The sequence below is a fragment of the Budorcas taxicolor genome, chromosome 7 (assembly GCF_023091745.1).
Source record: "Budorcas taxicolor isolate Tak-1 chromosome 7, Takin1.1, whole genome shotgun sequence".
NCBI lineage: Eukaryota > Metazoa > Chordata > Mammalia > Artiodactyla > Bovidae > Budorcas > Budorcas taxicolor.
In genome coordinates, this window is record NC_068916.1 from 22,135,066 (window position 1) to 22,152,944 (window position 17,879).

The 17,879-nt window shown below is 40.5% G+C and overlaps 1 protein-coding gene across 1 annotated transcript in view; it reads right to left on the reverse strand.

Annotated features, from left to right (window-relative positions):
* Positions 1 to 428: 428 nt before the first annotated feature.
* SLC22A4 (solute carrier family 22 member 4) overlaps positions 429 to 17,879 on the reverse strand; it is a 41,682-nt gene continuing 24,231 nt past the window's right edge. Inside the window, exons 5-10 of the mRNA XM_052642713.1 lie at positions 13,700 to 13,826; positions 9,578 to 9,678; positions 7,351 to 7,565; positions 6,026 to 6,208; positions 3,745 to 3,880; positions 429 to 504 (exon numbers count right to left, since the gene is read on the reverse strand). Of these exons, the coding sequence (XP_052498673.1) occupies positions 429 to 504; positions 3,745 to 3,880; positions 6,026 to 6,208; positions 7,351 to 7,565; positions 9,578 to 9,678; positions 13,700 to 13,826 (838 nt within the window). The remainder of the gene's footprint in view (positions 505 to 3,744; positions 3,881 to 6,025; positions 6,209 to 7,350; positions 7,566 to 9,577; positions 9,679 to 13,699; positions 13,827 to 17,879) is intronic.

Consider the following 17,879-nt stretch of genomic DNA (forward strand, 5'->3'; position numbering starts at 1 on the left):
ATACTGCATAAAATTGGTCATTTTGAATGAGCTGGTTTACTTATACACATACACACACACACATACACACAAGCCTGATAGCTGTGTTAATTCAATGAATTTTTTAAAATTTGGATAGTCTTTGTATTTGGAAATGAGTTTAATCTTTATATATGAGTTTTCCAGTCCTTGACCAACACGTTTTCTAAAAATCCGACAAACCCAATTCATCGAATTAATTAGGAAAAGTCTCTAGAAATGGTTTGTTTTAAAAAATAAGGAGTTATCTATAAGTCTGGTCCAGAGTTTGTCATATAGCAAGCATTTCTTAATAGCAAGGTCCATTTTAGTGTTTTTCCTCCTAGTCAGTCCTTTTCATCAGGAACAGGTTTAGTTTCTTCACAGGCTTATGGATGTTTTTCAATTCACCAAATAGGATGGGAATTTTATTAGAATGAAGTTATTATAACTTTGGGATTTTCTTCTTTCTCCATTGAACCTTTTGTTTTTTTCCCATATCTGAACCTGAAAATAAGATAAATGCCAAAGAAAATTAAACGAAAAAAAAAAAATGCCAGATTGACACAGAAAAACATTTCTCTAGTCAATGAACAAGTAATTACTTTAAAAAGAACCTCATAAGGATAGCTAGCACTAGTATTCACGATTTTATAGTTTTCACTGAGGAAAGAATAGAGTGGTAAGCATGAAGTTCTTGGTAAGTTAAAGTTGATATTGAAGTAGTTTTATCATTAGGAGAAACAACCTATCAAAACTGGGCATCTTTTGCTATGTACATCCAGTCTGGATCACAATCCATTCACATATGGATTTATTTTTATCATGGCTATGCACTAAAAACACATTATCTTATATAATATCACAAAAGCCATATGAACTATTCCCACATAACAGATGGGAATACTGAGGTCTAGTGAAAACTAAGCAAATTGCCCACGTTTGCAGTAGATTTGGGTTTTGAAGCCAGGCAGTTTCACTCTAGGATCTAAACTTCTCTTGGACTTCCCTGGTGGCCCAGTGGTTGAGAATCCGCCTGCCAATTCAGGGGGCATGGATTCAACCCCTGGCTGGGGAAGCTCCCACATGCTGCGGGGCCAGTAAGTTCTAGAGCCACAACTGCTGAGCCAGCACTCTGGAGCCTGCGAGCTCCAGTTACTGAAGCCCGTGGGCCTAGAGCCGTGCTCTGCAACGAGAGAAGCCACTACAATGAGAAACTGGCACGCTGCAGTGAAGAGCAGCCATTGCCTGCCACATCTAGAGAAACCCTGCAGCAACGAAGACCCAGTGCAGACAAAGATAAATAAACCTTAAACTTCTACTACCATACCACTGATCTTTTAAATGTTTGCCCATCTGTGTTGTCATAGAAAGATATTTGATTTTTGTCCCTGGTTTCTGAATAGAGCTCCTAAATCCCTTGTAATTTTCTGAGTGACAAGGGTAACAGGAGTGTCTTGCCTCTTATTCTGATAAGGTGACTCTTGGTGAGTCCCTAGATAGCTTCACAATGGAGGCTGGTTTCCAGAAAGATCGAGCCTTGACTAGAAGCCTGGAACTTTCCGCCCACCCCCCGGCCCCCAGAGAAGGGAGAAGGGCTGAGGTTAAATCAATACTGATCATGCCTATGTGGTGAAAAACCTCCATAAAATCTCCTAAACGTTTACTGGGGTCTGGAGAGCTTCTGAACTGGCAAACACATCCACGTGCCGGGATGGTGATGCTCCCCAGCTCCACAGGACAGAGACTCCTGTGCGCTGGACACTTCTGGACCTCACGTTTCCCCCCGGCTGTTCATTTGTGTTGTTTATAACAAATGAGTAAGTAAAATGTTTTCCTGAGTTCTGTGCATCACTCTAGCAAATTCCTGAACGTGAGGAGGGGGGTTGTGGAAACGCCAGACTTTGTAGTCAAGTTGGACATGTTGGAGCTCAGGGCAGGCTGCCCCCAAACATGCCACAATGGCATATTGATTATTTTGCATTTTGATTTTGTTTTTGCTTTGGGTCACGCAGCAGGTGGGATCTTAGTTCCCCAACCAGGGACTGAACCTGCGCCCTCAGCAATGAAGGCACTGAATCCTAACCACTGGACTGCTAGGGAAGTCCCCATTATGATTATTTTGAATTCAAGTTGCTTCTCAAGGAGCTGATGCAGAAGGAAGCTCTGGCCTCCTCTGTGCCCCTGAAAGCAGGAAATAAATCCCTCTTGGAAAATGCCCACTCCCCACATATGGAGGTAGAAGGAAACCCTTATTACCAGAGATGGAGAATTCAGGGAAGGACCAAAAAATCTGTATAAATAAGCCTTGCTGCTGCTTTACTAATTTACTACCCAGGCCCACACTTCATTTAAATTCCTTACTAATTAAGTACCCAAGTTCATGTCTTTGATAAACTCCAGAAGATGGTGAGGGACAGGGAAGCCTGGCTTGCTGTGGTCCATGGGGTCGCAGAGTCTGACACTACTTGGCGACTGAACGATAACAATTAAGTACTGAAACCTAAATTTCTTTGTCCTATCAATTCCTCTCAGTTTTATTGTTTCTTTGTCTAAGAAGTGTAAAAGCTGCCTGCTTTGGCCATGTCTGCAGTCCTCTTTCTGAGAAATCTCTGTATGCATGTATTAAAATGTGTTTTTCTCCTCCTGACTTGACTTGTGTCAATTTTATTATTAGTTCAGCCAGAGAGTAAATTTCCCCCTCCCCAACAGCCAGAAATGTGGATAACCTTGGGGACCCATTACTTGTGACTGGCAGCTGAAGAGTAAGCTGTCTTAGGGGACTGAGCCTTTAACCTATAGGGTCTGATGCTAGTCCTGGGTAATTAGTGTCATAACTGGATGATATTATAGGACACTTCTTTGGTGTCAGAATTGGTTGATACCAGGAAGAAAACTCTCACACAATCTCACAGGCCAAAAAATGATATTGCATTAAAAATTCTTTTTGATAATGTGGACAGGTATTTCCTTTTCATAAATATATTTGCCCCGGAAATGTTCTTTTCGATAAACTGCTTGTTCATGACTTTTACCGGTTTGCTTTCTGAGTTGTGGGTCTTTTTCCCACTGATCGCTAAGAGCTTCTTGTATCTTAAGTTTATTAACTCTGTCTATCTCATATCTTGAGTTTATTAACTCTGTCTAGTGTGTTGCAAATATTTCCCCCCTGGTTTGCCGACCTTTGTTCTAATTTACGGTTTCACTTTTGCCCTACTGACAATATCTAAACTTGCTTAATCCAATATGTCCATCTTTTCCTTGACGGCATTTTGTTTTTCATATCACGCTCAGAAAGGCCGTCTTTAATGTTATAAAATATTTATGTTTTCTTCTGGTACATTTATGACTTTATATTTTTAGGTCTCAATTTTTAATCTTTCTGGAATTTATCATGATATATTTTGAAGTAGGATTTCAGCTTTTTTATGTAGCCAAAATGGCTAGTTGAATATTCTACCACTTTTTACTGAATAATCTAATTTTTCCCCACTGATTTTGAAGTGCTCCTTGTTATCTCACACTGAATTCTCTTATTTTATTCAGTTTAATTTTGAACCCTATCCCATTCGTGATTTATTTTTCTATACTGTTATCACACTGTTTGAATTGCCATTGCTTAATAATGTGCTTTATTATCTGATAGTGCTACTCTCCACTTGTTATTCTTCCTTTTCAGAACCTTCCTATTTATCCTATCATGTTCATTCTTTTTTTATACATGTAATCTTTTAAAGTTTCACTTACCCTTTCACTTTCTGCATCTGCTCTAGGGTCTCTGGTAGAGTCCTTCCAAAACTTTCAGGGAAAAAAAGAGTGATGATTCCGATCAGGACAGTCAGGCTACCCATGAGGATGTAGGGCAGAACTCTGTTGTAAGCACCTGTAAGACACAGGACGTAAGGACATCAGTTAGATATAGGGACTCTCCAGATGCTCTTGAGAATCACTTTGTAATGGTGGCACACAGTTTTAAATCTGAATACTTACAGAAGAAGTGTGCAAAATAAACAGTTTCTGTTTGGCAGATGTCATTGCCTCTGAATTTCCATAATTATTCACCCTTGATCTTGCATTATCAAAAAGTCTTTCATGTCAACTGGTATTCTCTAAGCTACTACTTAGTCAGGTGTGATAAATGTTCTTTTGATAGAAATCTTTACCTACCAAAGTTCTCTTCAGGTAAAAGTCACTGGAGATGGGGGATGGGAGGACGTCACAGGGAAAGAGGTGGACCAGGATGTTGCAGGGATAGATACTGGCTGTGATGACTGATATGACCTTTGCACTTGCCCAGACCAGCAGGCTGCTGTAGAAAGCTAGGTCCACAGAGCTGTGAGACTCTCAAAGAAAATCTAAGTAATATATTCAATCCAATTTAAATCAATAAATGTCAGGCACTGTGGTTTCTTTCTGAAGCATTTATATGTCTTGGTTTTATATGTAACTGGAAGAACCACTCCACCTCTTCTTTATCTGGTGTTACTCGGACAGGAGAATAATAGATCTTCATCTTGCTTCCCTTCTACATACAGAGATTACAGAGGAATAACACAACCAAGAATTTTATTTGACAAAAAATGTATAAATCTTGAAGCTTCTCCAAGGCCTCTGTTGTCAGCAATAGGAGCTGCTACTGTGGAATAGAAAGCTCTTTCTCAGACTCCTGCACTTCTAATGTAAATGGTCCACCATTAGACCACATGAGCATGGTTTGAAAGTATAGGGAAGATGAAAAGACACCATTCTACATAATAATGGACTTTCTCAGGTGTTCAGGGCAGCTGTGTAGAAAATGTCTGTCTTTCTCTGTAAGGTTTTAGAGTGTACCTTGTCTGAGAATTCACATATGTCTTTGGGGATGTATGTGTGTGTGTTTGAACCAGTAGGTAACCAATGAATAACTAGGAAGAATAAGGAACTGTGTCTCCACCTCTCACCAGTGAAGTTCTTATGAGGTTTAGGCTTCGAGTGCTAGATCCTACACACATGGAACATCTCATGAAAGCCCTTCTGATGAATAAATATGATCACACAAAAGCTAAAGTTCCTGCACTGCAAAAAAAGTCATGAAGTCAAAATGGAAATGATAAACTAGGAAAAAATATTTACTATATATATACAGAAGGCTAATTTTTTCAATTACAAAAAGCTCCCCCCCTCAAAATATAAAGTTGAATAAACCATTAGGAAGATGGGAAAAGACATGAACAGTCAGATATCTTAAAAATAAATAGAATGTCAATAAATACATGAAAAAAAGTTCAACCTCATTCATAGTTGAAAAAGAAATGAAAGCAACAATGATATCCATTTTTCACACAACAGATTATCAATGATTAAAAAATTGGATGATTCCCATTGTTGGTGAGGATGTGGAGAAACAGACACTGTCATATATTGATAGTTGGATTGTAAACTGGTACAGTATTCAGAAATCAATTTGGAAATATTTATGAAATTTTTAAATTGTTCCAGCAATCCATTGATCCATGTATACAAAGGCTGTGGGGGTGTAGGGGAATGTTCACTGTAATGTTATTTGCAATAACAAAAACCTGGAAATGGTCTAAATATTCATCCATGAACCTAGTTAAATAAATTATGTGTACACATATATTAGAAGTCTATGTACTAACTAAATAGAAGAGAAAAGAACTACATACATACCAATTAGACCACATGAGCATGGTATGAAAGTATAGGGAAGATGAAAACTATATATATACCAACCAGGAAAGATATTCTGATACAGTGTTAAGTTTAAAAAAGGTCATGAAACAATACTTATGATATAATTTTGTGTATTTAAAAATGTGTGTGTTGTACAAAACGAAATGTCTGGAGGGCTACTCACCAAATGTTAGTGTTAGGTCCTCTGAGGGCTGTGATTTGAGGAACTGAGAGAGTACAGGTGACCTTGTACTTTTTCCAGTACTTTCTGTGCTGTTTGCATTTTTCACAACAGAAAGTCTATTACTTATAGATATATTTTTAAAAAAGGATAGACTGAGAAGATGCATCTCACCTAAGTAAACAAAGTAGGGAGCAATGATGCTGCCCACCCTGGAGGCCATGGAGCCGACCCCCACTGCCATGTTCCTGACCAGGGTTGGGTAGAGCTCTGCAGTGAAGACATAGAGCATGGCAAAGGCGGAAGTGATCCCAAATTTTCCCAACATGGCCAGACCAATGGACAAGAAGTTGTAACCTGGAAAAGAGACCCAGTGTAAACAGAGGTACTTTTAGAAACAATACTTTTTTAACAGTTGCTTGTTTTGTCCTTATTGCTTGTATAGGAATGTCTTATAATGTGTTTCATATATAAATATTTTCTAATATAAAGATATTCCCCAAATTACACTTCTTCTTCAAAGTCTTACTAATTGGACATAGAAAAAGATGGAGAGGGAAGGGTGTTTTGAGTTTCACTACTGTCATTCCAGATCATTTATGCATTCCGTGACCTTATCTACACTTTAATTACAACAGTTTCATAGTCAGTTGTTAGCTTGTTAATGCAGTTAAGCTTAATCTTTGAACAGAAGAAACAATCCTTTCATCCTACTTATTATTATTGAGATATATACTTCTATATATGATACTAAATATCAATAATCTGTTGACTTAATGTAACAATATGAGAAACTTGGACATAAGAGGAAAAGAGAAGCATGTATCTTTTCATGTGCTTTCTAACTACTTAAAGAATACAGACCATAAAAATCACTGAATTTATACTGGAACTGGCATGTACTACCAACTCTTAACACTTGTATATATACATCAATCAGAGAGAAGGTTTGAAAGTACCAAGAAATTAGCACTCAGGTTTATGATTCAAAGAAAGGTTTGAGGGATTAGGTGAAAGTTTCTATGAAGGGGATGCACTGGGAGCATTACTCTTCTTCTGGTGGTGATTTCTGACTCTCTGAGGCTAACCCTTCTGTTTGAAGGGACTACTTTTGAACAAAGGAAATCACAGAGTTAGCTCTCTCTTGTGTAACTGACTTATGAATGGTTTATTATGTAAAAGCTACATAAATAGGGAACAGTGACTAATAATTAGGGCTTCTCTAGCTACTCTGATGGTAAAGCATATGCCTGCAATGCAGGAGACCCAGGTTTGATTCCTGGGTCAGGAAGACCCCCTGGAGAAGGGAATGGCTACCCACTCAAGTATTCTTGTCCATTCTTGCCATGGACAGAGGAGCCTGGTGGGCTACAGACTATGGGGTCGCAAAGAATCGGACACAACTGAACGACTAAACACAGACGCACACATGACTAATAACTAGCCTGGTGAGGTGCGGATCTTTTCTGGTAAGTTGCTAATACTGGATAGCTTCTTACCTGCAGGTACCAATTGAATTAAGAGAAGCACACTTCCTCCAAAGAACAGTACTCCAGCTATGATATAACGTCTGGGTAGGGTTCGAAGTAGCAGCCAGGCTGCAATGTAAGCTGGAACTTCAATCAAGGCAGAGAAGAAACAGTTCAGGTAGGGATCTCCATGTAAATTAGGAGTGTTGAGAGACAGAGCAAAGTAACCCACTGAGGTTAACATCCTGGAAATCAAAAGACAAAAACGACAAAAGGATGGCTTGAGTCACTTTATAATTTCGTGATGGATAGGAAGTTGTCCATATCTTGGTATCTTACAAGTAGTGACTAGCCACATAGGGCTATTTAAAAGTAAAAATTAAAATTAAATAAAATTTAAAATTTCATCCCTCACTTTGGCATTAGCCACACTTCAATTCCTTAGTAGCCATGTGGAGCTAGTGGCTACTATAATGGACAGCAGAGATATAAAATGTTTTTATCACTGCAGAAAGTTATATTGGACAGCACTAAGTCTAAATATACAAATATTCAAGTTACCTATCCTAATCTAGCTAATTTCAGGTTTCAGTAGAATAGCTTGTACAATACATTCTCATCTCCTTAGAGATATTATTTGAAGAAAGACTGTCACATCAGTGAACATAAAATCCATATTTCATTCTCCCCACCTCCCCGAAAAAGAAAAAGGTATATAGGTAATACTGTGGGATCCACTTACAGTAAATTCCAATTGACTTAGTAAAACTCACTTTAAGGAAAAAAATGAGTCTCATAATGCTTCAAGGTATCACAGAATGCATATTGCATATCCCGCCATTATAGTTAACTTCCACATAAAAGCTTTTCTGTGGAAAAAACACTAAGTTATATATAACACTAGGCAGACCCCTCTGTGGAGAAATTTGCTTATTATCAACACGACTGAAAAGCAGAGAACATCTGAAAAATATTTTCAGGAACACTGTTGGATCTTTTTACGCATACTCTACTACGTTGGATAGCACAAGGGCTAATCCAAAACAAAACAAAAAACGAAACTTCATGCCTCTAGGATCTTAGTGATCTTCACATTTGGTAATAAGAGCAGCATGAATGAAACTAATGGCTACTTCACTGTTGGCCCAGTAGTGCCCCTTCTCACGATACAATTGCGTCAGTGATACCTGCTGACATGTGAGAACTAAGTAGGTCCATTGTGAGGAAAGCCACGTGTCCAGGACACACTTGCTTAATTTAGGGGCATAAACTCTGTTATTGACGACCTCTAACTGTAATACTGAAAAAAGTGTCAAAGGGAACATTCGAGGTGGCTCTAAAATTAGACTAGCTGCAGTGTGAGCCTGGCAGTTCTGATTACCATCGTTTTTTGTGCTGCCATCATGGAGTAGGCATGTTCTTTCCTTTCTGTCTTCTTCCTAATTTCTTGGCAGATATATTATTAAACCTTGCCTACAAAGTCAGTTCATTATTTATGTGTCTTAAAAATCACTCAGTAAATTGCTATTAGCAAGTATAAAAAGCTTGTCAAAACTCCAAGTCAGGCCGTGGGGACTCAGCATATTCTAAGCTCACTAATTAATTGCCTGTACAACTTCTGGAAGCAGGAGCTGAGTCAGCATCTCAGCTTCGGGCATCCGGGATACCATTAGTTTTAATCCCAGTAACTTTAGGAGGGGCAGGGGACCCTTTCCATGTGGGTCAAAGTTCCCTTTAAATATTGTTCCCTTTGACATTTTTCAGTATCCAGTTCCATAAATTAAGTTGGAAGTGCAAGTCGCTCAGTTGTGTCCAACTCTTTGCCACCCCATGGAGTCCATGGAATTCTCCAGGGCAGAATACTTGAGTGGGTAGCGTTTCCCTTCTCCAGGGGTTCTTACCAACCCAGGGATCAAACCTAGGTCTCTCGCATTGCAGGCGGATTCTTTACCAGCTGAGCCACAAGGAAAGCTCAAGAATACTGGAGCGGGTAGCTTATCCCTTCTCTAGGGGATCTTCCCTACCCAGGAATTGAACCGGTGTCTCCTGCATTTCAGGCTGAGAGCAATACAGTTTTACCAACTGAGCTATCAGGGAAGCTCTTAAATTAAGTTAAGGGCTTTCCAAATAACTTAGATTCTAAAATTTTAATTTTGCCTCAGGAGGACCCAGGCCTTGACCCTGTCCCTTGAATTAAAGAAAATCAGCTCTATATTTACATGCTGTATGTCACATTTCCAGATCTCTTATTACTTACCACAGCAGCAAAGACATAATGGTTATTGTAGCAATGTTCCGAGTCCTAAACAGGTCCAAAATGAAAACTTTCTGCTGCTTCAGTGGGAGTTGCTCCTGTTGCTAAAGTAATGTACACAACTATGAGATTAAGAAATGATGAGGAAGTATCTTTGGCTATGACAGTATATTCTTATGCATGTAACTCACTTCACTTTGAACATGCTTAGAAGTCTGGAATTTGCTATATAGTCCATGGAATTCTCCAGGCCAGGATACTGGAGTGGGTAGCCATTCCCTTCTCCAGGGCATCTTCTCAATGCAGGGATCAAACCCAGGTCTCCCATATTGCAGGCAGACGCTTTACCCTCTGAGCCACCAGGGAAGCCCTTGCATGCAATAAGGGCATCTAAATAAAGGATGCTTATTCAATATTTAAAAATGTTTGTGGCCCATTTTAGGCAGAAACCTTTAAAATATAAAAATTGGCTTCACTATCTCTTTATGTAAAGCCTGACTGCTAACATAGATTTGCCTTGACTCATGGGCATCACTATGGGTGACCCTAATCACACTGAACCTTAGGGCCTTTTGAGCGGGTAGGGCCATATAGCCCCAAACTACCTTGAGGTTCATATCTGCTTTTTGTACTTTTCCTGTTTTTGTCTCAGTGTCAGAACACCCTTGGGTTAACTAGGGGACCTTGAAAAAGTTACTATTTATCCTCTGCGAGCCTCAGTTTACCTCTCTGTAAAATGGGTCTAATAATTAAGCCTTGAGAAGTTTAAGTGAGGTCATATATATAAATCTTAACATAGTACTTGAACCATGGTAAACACCCCATCCATTTTAACTGTTGTTTTAATTACTGCACCACTGAGGAAAACACGTAAGCTGTCAATGGTTGGTGGTATTCTTACTGCTGTTAATGGGCTTCCTTCCTTTACTTTTAATTAACTGACGTTAACTTTTCATGTGTTAGGAATCCAGATAATCAAGCTTATTAGAATTGAAACTATACTATTTACATTAGCCGAGACATGGAAACAACCCAAGTGCCAGTCATCAACAAATGATTGGCTCAAGATAATATGGTATATATACAATGGAATGTTGGTCGTAAGAAAGAATGAAATATTGCCATTTGGAACAGGAGAATATTCACTTAGTGAAGTAAGTCAGAGGGAGAAAGACAAATATTATAAGATATCATTTATATGTGCAATAAAAATGCAAATGAATCTATATAAAAAACAGAAATAGATTCACAGACATAGAAAACAAACTTATGGTTATTAAAGGGAAGAGGAAGGAGGGTTGGAGGGATAAATTGGGTATATGGGATTAACAGATACAAACCACTATACGTAAAATAGATAAGCAACAAGTATTCTTTACTATACAGCATAGGGAAATATATTCAATATCTTTTCATAACCTATAATAGAAAATAATCTGAAAGAATAACTGAATCACTTTCTTGTACACCTGAAACGAATACAATATTATAAATCAACTATACTTCAATTAAAAAAAAAGGAATTGAAACTAAAAAAGTTACGAGGCTCTGAGGTGGAGAATCTCTTCAGGATAAAGTTAAACTCTGTGGCTCTGTGCGTGTATTCAGTAAGAGGCCGAGGAAAGAATTTCCACAATGAAGGAAGTAAGAATGCCAGATCTGCCCTTGTAGTAGCTGCTTCCCAAATATTAGCATCCTTCTTTTCGAGAACAATCAGGCACCTCCTCGTGCAGCTCACAGTCATGTTACCTTTCTGCTTCTGCTCTATCTGGAGTGAAAACCTCCAGAACATGCCTCCGGCAGTAATACCCAATTATCACAAGGAAGAAAGTCCCTGCATAATCTGCTGGGGACTAGCAGTCCTTCTGAAAGTTTTATGTGCGTGGTACCAAGCACAGACAGGACCTGGGGATCAGGCCTATGCTGACAATTGGCACTTCCACAGGGTCCTTGTGAAAATGCAGATTTCCAGGTCCCACCTTGGGTTTGCTTAGTCTGAATCTTTCCTAGGGCTCAAGGGCCTGGGAATCTGTAATTTCTCAAAGCTCTTTGGGTGGTGGTGATAAGCAGCCAGATTTGGAAACCTCAGGACAAGAACATTTCCATATTCAGTGCTTGTCCCTGGCCTGTATGGAGCTGCCAAAATGCCTTTGGACCAGGCACCATGAGAAGGCTGAAGGTACTTCAGAAAGGAGGCCAAAGAAGCCCAAGATTGTGTTTGAAGATGGTATGACATGGTTTTTCTTCCTGTCCAAGTTAATGCCACTGCCCTTAACACAAGATGAGAAAGAACAGTTAAAAGCGTGCATTTTGGCACTAGAGTGAGATGTCTATCTGTGTAATCCTGGGCAAATAATTTAACTTTTCAACTAAGAAGAACTGTGCCTCAGTTACCCCTCCTGTGAAATGGGCCTATAATAATATGTACTAGCAATAACTGGCATGAGCATCAGATGAGCTGAACAATGTGCCTGGCATCTGGTGGGCTCTTTATTACCATTCCGAGCAGTTTGCATTTGTTGGCACAGGGCCCTATATATCCTCTTTCAGAGGACCCTACCTAGAAGGTGAATAGGGAGAGATGGCTGGGCCTCAGGAAAGCACAAGCTCCCTTTTCCTCCTTGGGTTTGTTCAGTTGAGGTTCAATATGCCTCACGGCAGGAAGAAAGCATATGTTTTGACCCTGGACTTTGTTCTCATTTGTCTATATAACTATGTATCTCGGAAATGTTTTATGATTGCTTTCATCCACATAGGCTTTCTCTCTACTACTAGACTCTAAGGTCCTCAAAACAGAAGTCAGACCATGTATCCATTAAACATCAAAAAAAAAAAAAAAATTCAGCACAGCCCTGAGGTCCAGAAGTGTTAGACACTCCCAGTGTTATTTTTGCATCCAGTTAAACTGACCAAGGCTGGGAACGGAATTCTTGATCCGAAGAGCAAAGGATTAAGACATATTTTTCCTGGCAGCCCTCTGAAAGCTTGGGCTCATGGCCACTGTAATTAAACCTCCAGCCATCACCAAGGTATCTGCTTCTGTAAAAGGTTCCAAAGGCCAAGAGGGAGGATAGAGGACTGGCACGCTCGTCACCATCTAAAGTCCTGGGGTGGCCAGGGGCACAGATGTGACCGTGGAGGCAAGCATACAGACTAAGATGTATGTAGTCTTCTTGGGGTGTCCTGAGCAGTCCCTGACCCTTCTAGCCACGAGTGCCCTTGCCCTATCATTTAAGTGTCCTCCCTGGTTTGGACCAGCCTCTTCAGCCCTGAATCACTTTGTTCTCTTTGCTGGCTCACCCTGTTTGCTCCTTGGGGATTTTCTTCCTCACCTCATCACTTATTTCCATCTAATTCTCTTAACACTCTGGGTTATAGTCTATGCTCCTTATGTGTCTAAGTTTTCTGGATTTCTCTGGGAGTTGGCACGAGGGATGGCCAAGGTCATGGTGAGTCCTTACTGACTGTCAGGAAGTGAGTATGCTTCCACCGAATATCTGCTTTTTCTCGTGGCCTCCTTCCTGCAGGTGTGAATCCACCAGCCTATGCTCTCAGGCCTTAGGGTTCTAGACACAATATAGCAAAACTAAAGGCAGGTACAGCTTCCCCAGCAGACTTTGATAAGATTCAGAATACAGTGGGGAACCCATGGGTGGAATATCTCTCAAACACATTTTTTCCCCACTTAATATAGATGTTAAAAAAATCACCCGTATGTAGCTGCGTCAGTGGTACGGAGCAGGAACTAATATTTAATCAACACTTGCTGTATGCTCCCTGGAGCAGGGGATGGAATGGCTACCCACTCCAGTATTCTTGACTAGAGAATTCCATGGACAGAGGAGCCTGGTGGGCTGTAGTCCATGGGGTTACAAAGAGTCGAACATGACTGAGCAACTAACGCTGTCACTGCTATTTGCTAAGCAATTTATATATATATTATTATATTTAATTGGTCCACAGCCCTTTGAGATGGGTTTTATCTCAGAACTTTATCATTTTGTCTCTAAGGTCTTGAACAGTGCCCGGTACATAGTAGGCACTCAGAATCTATTGAATCAAATTAAATTCCATAATCAAGAATGCACAGCTGATCTCAAGAGAAAACATTTTGCAAATCCTTACCTCCACAGGATCAAAAACTACCACTGGGGCAGTTACGTTGTTTATTTTTGCAGCTTTTTGGATAATATCTTCAGCTTCTTTAAATCTCCTCTGGGATAACAGCCATCGGGGAGATTCAGGAATAAACCTAAAATTCATTTTGGATGTTTTATAATTTTTCACAGTAACAAGTTTTGATGCTATCAACTGTAAGTTGCCCCCAAGTAATTTTTATTTTGTAAAATTCTAGTTTGTCTTTTTAAAGAACATCAGGAGGGAGGCTTCATAAGATCTCCATTATTTGTAGGAATAAAGAAGAGTACCTTCACATTTGAAAGTTCTGATCAAATCATAAGACCAATCATTAGTTGTACTTGAAGCCAGGGCCCGCCTAGAAAGGGTAACATTAACTATGGGCATGTTTGCACCAGGGCAGCTGGAGAATACCACCCAAAACTTCATAGCCAGCATGGCTCATTAAAGAAACAGTGTCTAGTATCTTTTCAGTGTGTCCATCCCTAGGGGAATTCCTGGTGCCCCAGCTAGTGATGCTCACAAGTTTACTGGGTAATAGAAGGCATCTGTGTTCCTCGGGCTTTTCCTTAGGCAGTCAAAGGAGGAGGCAAGCGCATTGACACACCTCTGTGGGATGTCCCATGGCTTTCAACAGATTCTCAACTCAGTGAGTACCCAAACCAGTTGTGGGGAGACAGCCAATGTGGTCTTTTTTTTTTAATTGTCTAGAAACATTTAAAATTTTTTATTTTATATTGGAGTATAGTTGATTAACAATGTTGTGTTAGTCGGAAACTGACTTTTTATTACACAATCTACCCACATTTTTAACTGATGCTCACACATGGCTGACTTCTATTCTTTCCTAATTTTTCTATTTTTATTTATCTTTTATCTTTTATAATGTTACCCCCTGACTTCTATTCTTTCCTAATCTTTATTTCTCAGAATTGCTTAGCCATTCTTTTGCTGGCTCTTGTTTTCCTTATCTATTTGTCAGTATTAAGTTGTCCTAGAAAATAAATTATATGTAGCAGATATAGTCTTCCTATAATTAACAGCCCCCTGCAAAGCCTCAACAGGAATTATCTCAGAGCAAAACACAACATATCAAATAGCTAACCCCCAGCTTCCATCCCCAGCCTACCACAAGCACATGAGTTAAAAAATGAACCCACTTTGCATTTTTTGGAATATACACTCGGTTGGTCCCTGTAGCAACTGTGATGATGTTAGTCCACTGACCCTTGGTAATTAGAGCTGTCCTGTCCCAGGGAACTTTCTCTGGTGCTGTGTATCTGTGCTGTTCAACGCAGCAGCCACTAACCAAATGTGGTTATTGAGTTGGTGTGACTAGCGTGACGGAAGAGTCCAATTTTGTATTTACTTGTGGCCCCTGGTGGTTCATATGGTAAAGAATCTTCCTGCAATGTGGGAGACCCAGGTTTGATCCCCTGGAGAAGGGATTGGCAACCCACTCCAGTATTCTTGCCTGGAGAATTCCATCGACAGAGAAGCCTGGCAGCCTGTAGTCCATGGAGTGGCAAAGAGTCAGGCATGACTGAGAGATTAACACTTGCACTTTCTTAATTTTAGCATGTCATTGCACGTGGCTAGTGGCAACTGGATCAATGAAGAACTATACAGCACGGGCACTTCTACTTCTGAGAGGTATCTTTCCCCAGCCACGTTGTTCTTAGACATATCCTACCTTTCTTAACTATCAGCTCTGAGAGCCATCACTGGCCTCAAGTTCCAAATGCTTAGTCAGCTAGATATTGCAAAACTTTCCTCATGTTGTACCTAGGGGCTCCTTCCCCACCTACAACACTCCATTCATACTTGTGGTCACTTACTGCCAAGGCTTTTAAAGGAAATTGAGCACATTAATAAGTCCCCAAACCACCTGCTCCAATTTTCAGCCCATTGAACTTAGGGTTGCTGCTATTTTAACTTTGTAATTGCCATGGTTTTTTGGTGCATAAATAATCAAGCCTAGCTCATCATTTCAAGTTAGTGGAGGGCCAAATAAGGTTTACATTACAGCCTCTCTATAGATTTCATTCAGATTGAACGGGGAAGAGTGTTGCTGGAGAGTCTGTATCACATACTGAGTTGGCAGCAGAGGTCACAGTAGCCCGAAGCCGTCCCCACATCATCCCAGCCCACCCCGATGGATGGGCATTGCTTCAGGAAATCCCACCCTCAAGGACGAGATGTTCAAAAGGGAGCTATTTTGTTTTTATTTTTATAGAAAAATGATAAGACTGTTAAACTTTCAGGACAAGCACTCAGCTTACTTGTCTTGGCCCCAGGCTGTGCTCTGTCTGGGGCAGTCCTGTCCTGGGTACAATGTGCCCACAGCCGGGAACACTCATGGAGCAGCCCGTGGGCAACATAGAAACAACTCTCCTCAGGGCAAGAGTAAGGCAGCTCCTTGTGGGATGGACCTTCTGTGCTAGAAACCCAAGAGGCTGACCTGTTCCTTGCTGTGGCATCTGGTTCCGAGGCAAAGATCCAAGTCCCACAAATTAAAATCCGTACTAATCTCTTACAGTCAGTCAGGGCCCTTCTATTTTTGTTCTCTCTCTCTGATACAATCATATAGTAATACAGTTGACTGTAACGTATTTTGAAAGTACTAGTCTCTTATGCTGAAATGACAACTAGAACCAAAGAACACAGATTATCAAAATCATTCAACTGAAGAGGCAGAAAGTAACCTCTGAATAATCTTGTCTTGTGACTTTCGAGACTGTCTGGTCACCAGCGCCTTTCACAATAAATTCAGTTAGCAGGGGATGTTGTGGAGAGAGGGTGTGATGCTGATGTGATGTGATGATGATGGTGATGATGGTGATTCTTATTCAAGAAAATTGCCCTACTCTCAGACTGGGTCAGGAAATCAGAATAGTATATAACACACTGTTTCTCAAATTCTAGGGAAATAAGAAAAAAAAAAAGTGCTTTCTTTTCCCCATGCACACTCATGCCAAGGAATTTGCACTGGTAAATCATAGCAGTCTTAGAGATCATAAAAAGACAGCAGTTTGGAGTGGTCTAACCTGCGCTATCTGGTCTAACAAGGCCAAGAAGTACTACCTGTCAGCCTCTATGGCTGCCTAACAGTTGCAGCAAGTTGAAGGTCCTTCTAGGAAACTTCCTAAGGCACACTTCCTAAGTATGTCCATAGGACAGGGCAACCACGAGGGCTAGTCTAACCTGTGAGCCCCCAAACATGATCAAAAATACTTTCATTGTTTGTAAGCAGAGAGAGGTCAAGCAATTCAGTAAAACCAGTCACTGCTGGGAGATTTGATTTTGATATCATGAAACCAAATCAAGACTAATCAATGAGAGAGAGCGAGAGAGAGAGAGAGAGAGAGAAAGTACTGAACTCAATAATGGGAAAAATCCCCTTTCCTCTTGTTTAAATATGGAAAAACCAAAGAAATGAGCAGTCTCCCCCAAATAAAACGTATGGCTGGGACCTTATTCCATTATTGTCATTCTGTTCTTTCACGTAAAGTCTTCCCCATAGACATACTCAGTAAAATTGGGGTCAGCATCTCAACACTTTGTTATTCCCACATTGATGTGTCAAAATTTGGTTGAAGGGTTGTGGGAGGAGTGAAGAGAATATTTTCTCTAACAATTAATTAAACAGATGTGATTCTCTGGCTCTTCAAGACAAAGCAGATAAACAGTCACATCTTAGGTGCTAATCATTACATGACAGGGAAGCTTGAGGAAGCTACATTAGTTGAAGCCATAAGGAGAAAGAGATTTCCTAGAGAAAATTGTTGAGCAAGGCTGCTGCTGCTGCTGCTAAGTCACTTCAGTCGTGTCCAACTCTGTGCGACCCCATAGACGGCAGCCCACCAGGCTCCCCCGTCCCTGGAATTCTCCAGGCAAGAACATGGAGTGGGTTGCCATTTCCTTCTCCCATGAAGAGCAGGGGGGCAGAGCTAAAAATAACAAAACCCAACAGTACGATTTCCACAAACAACAACAACCACCCAGTAACAGAGAAGAGTTGGGAGAACCCAAGGGGGACTGGGTTTCCTGAGAATGGTGCTTTGTGGGACGGTGGGGAATCAAACCCCAGCACACATGCCCACCCCCAACAAGGGAAATGGTCTCTGGGCTTTGAGGCCTCAGCCTGCTCCAGTGAGATCAGCAGGCC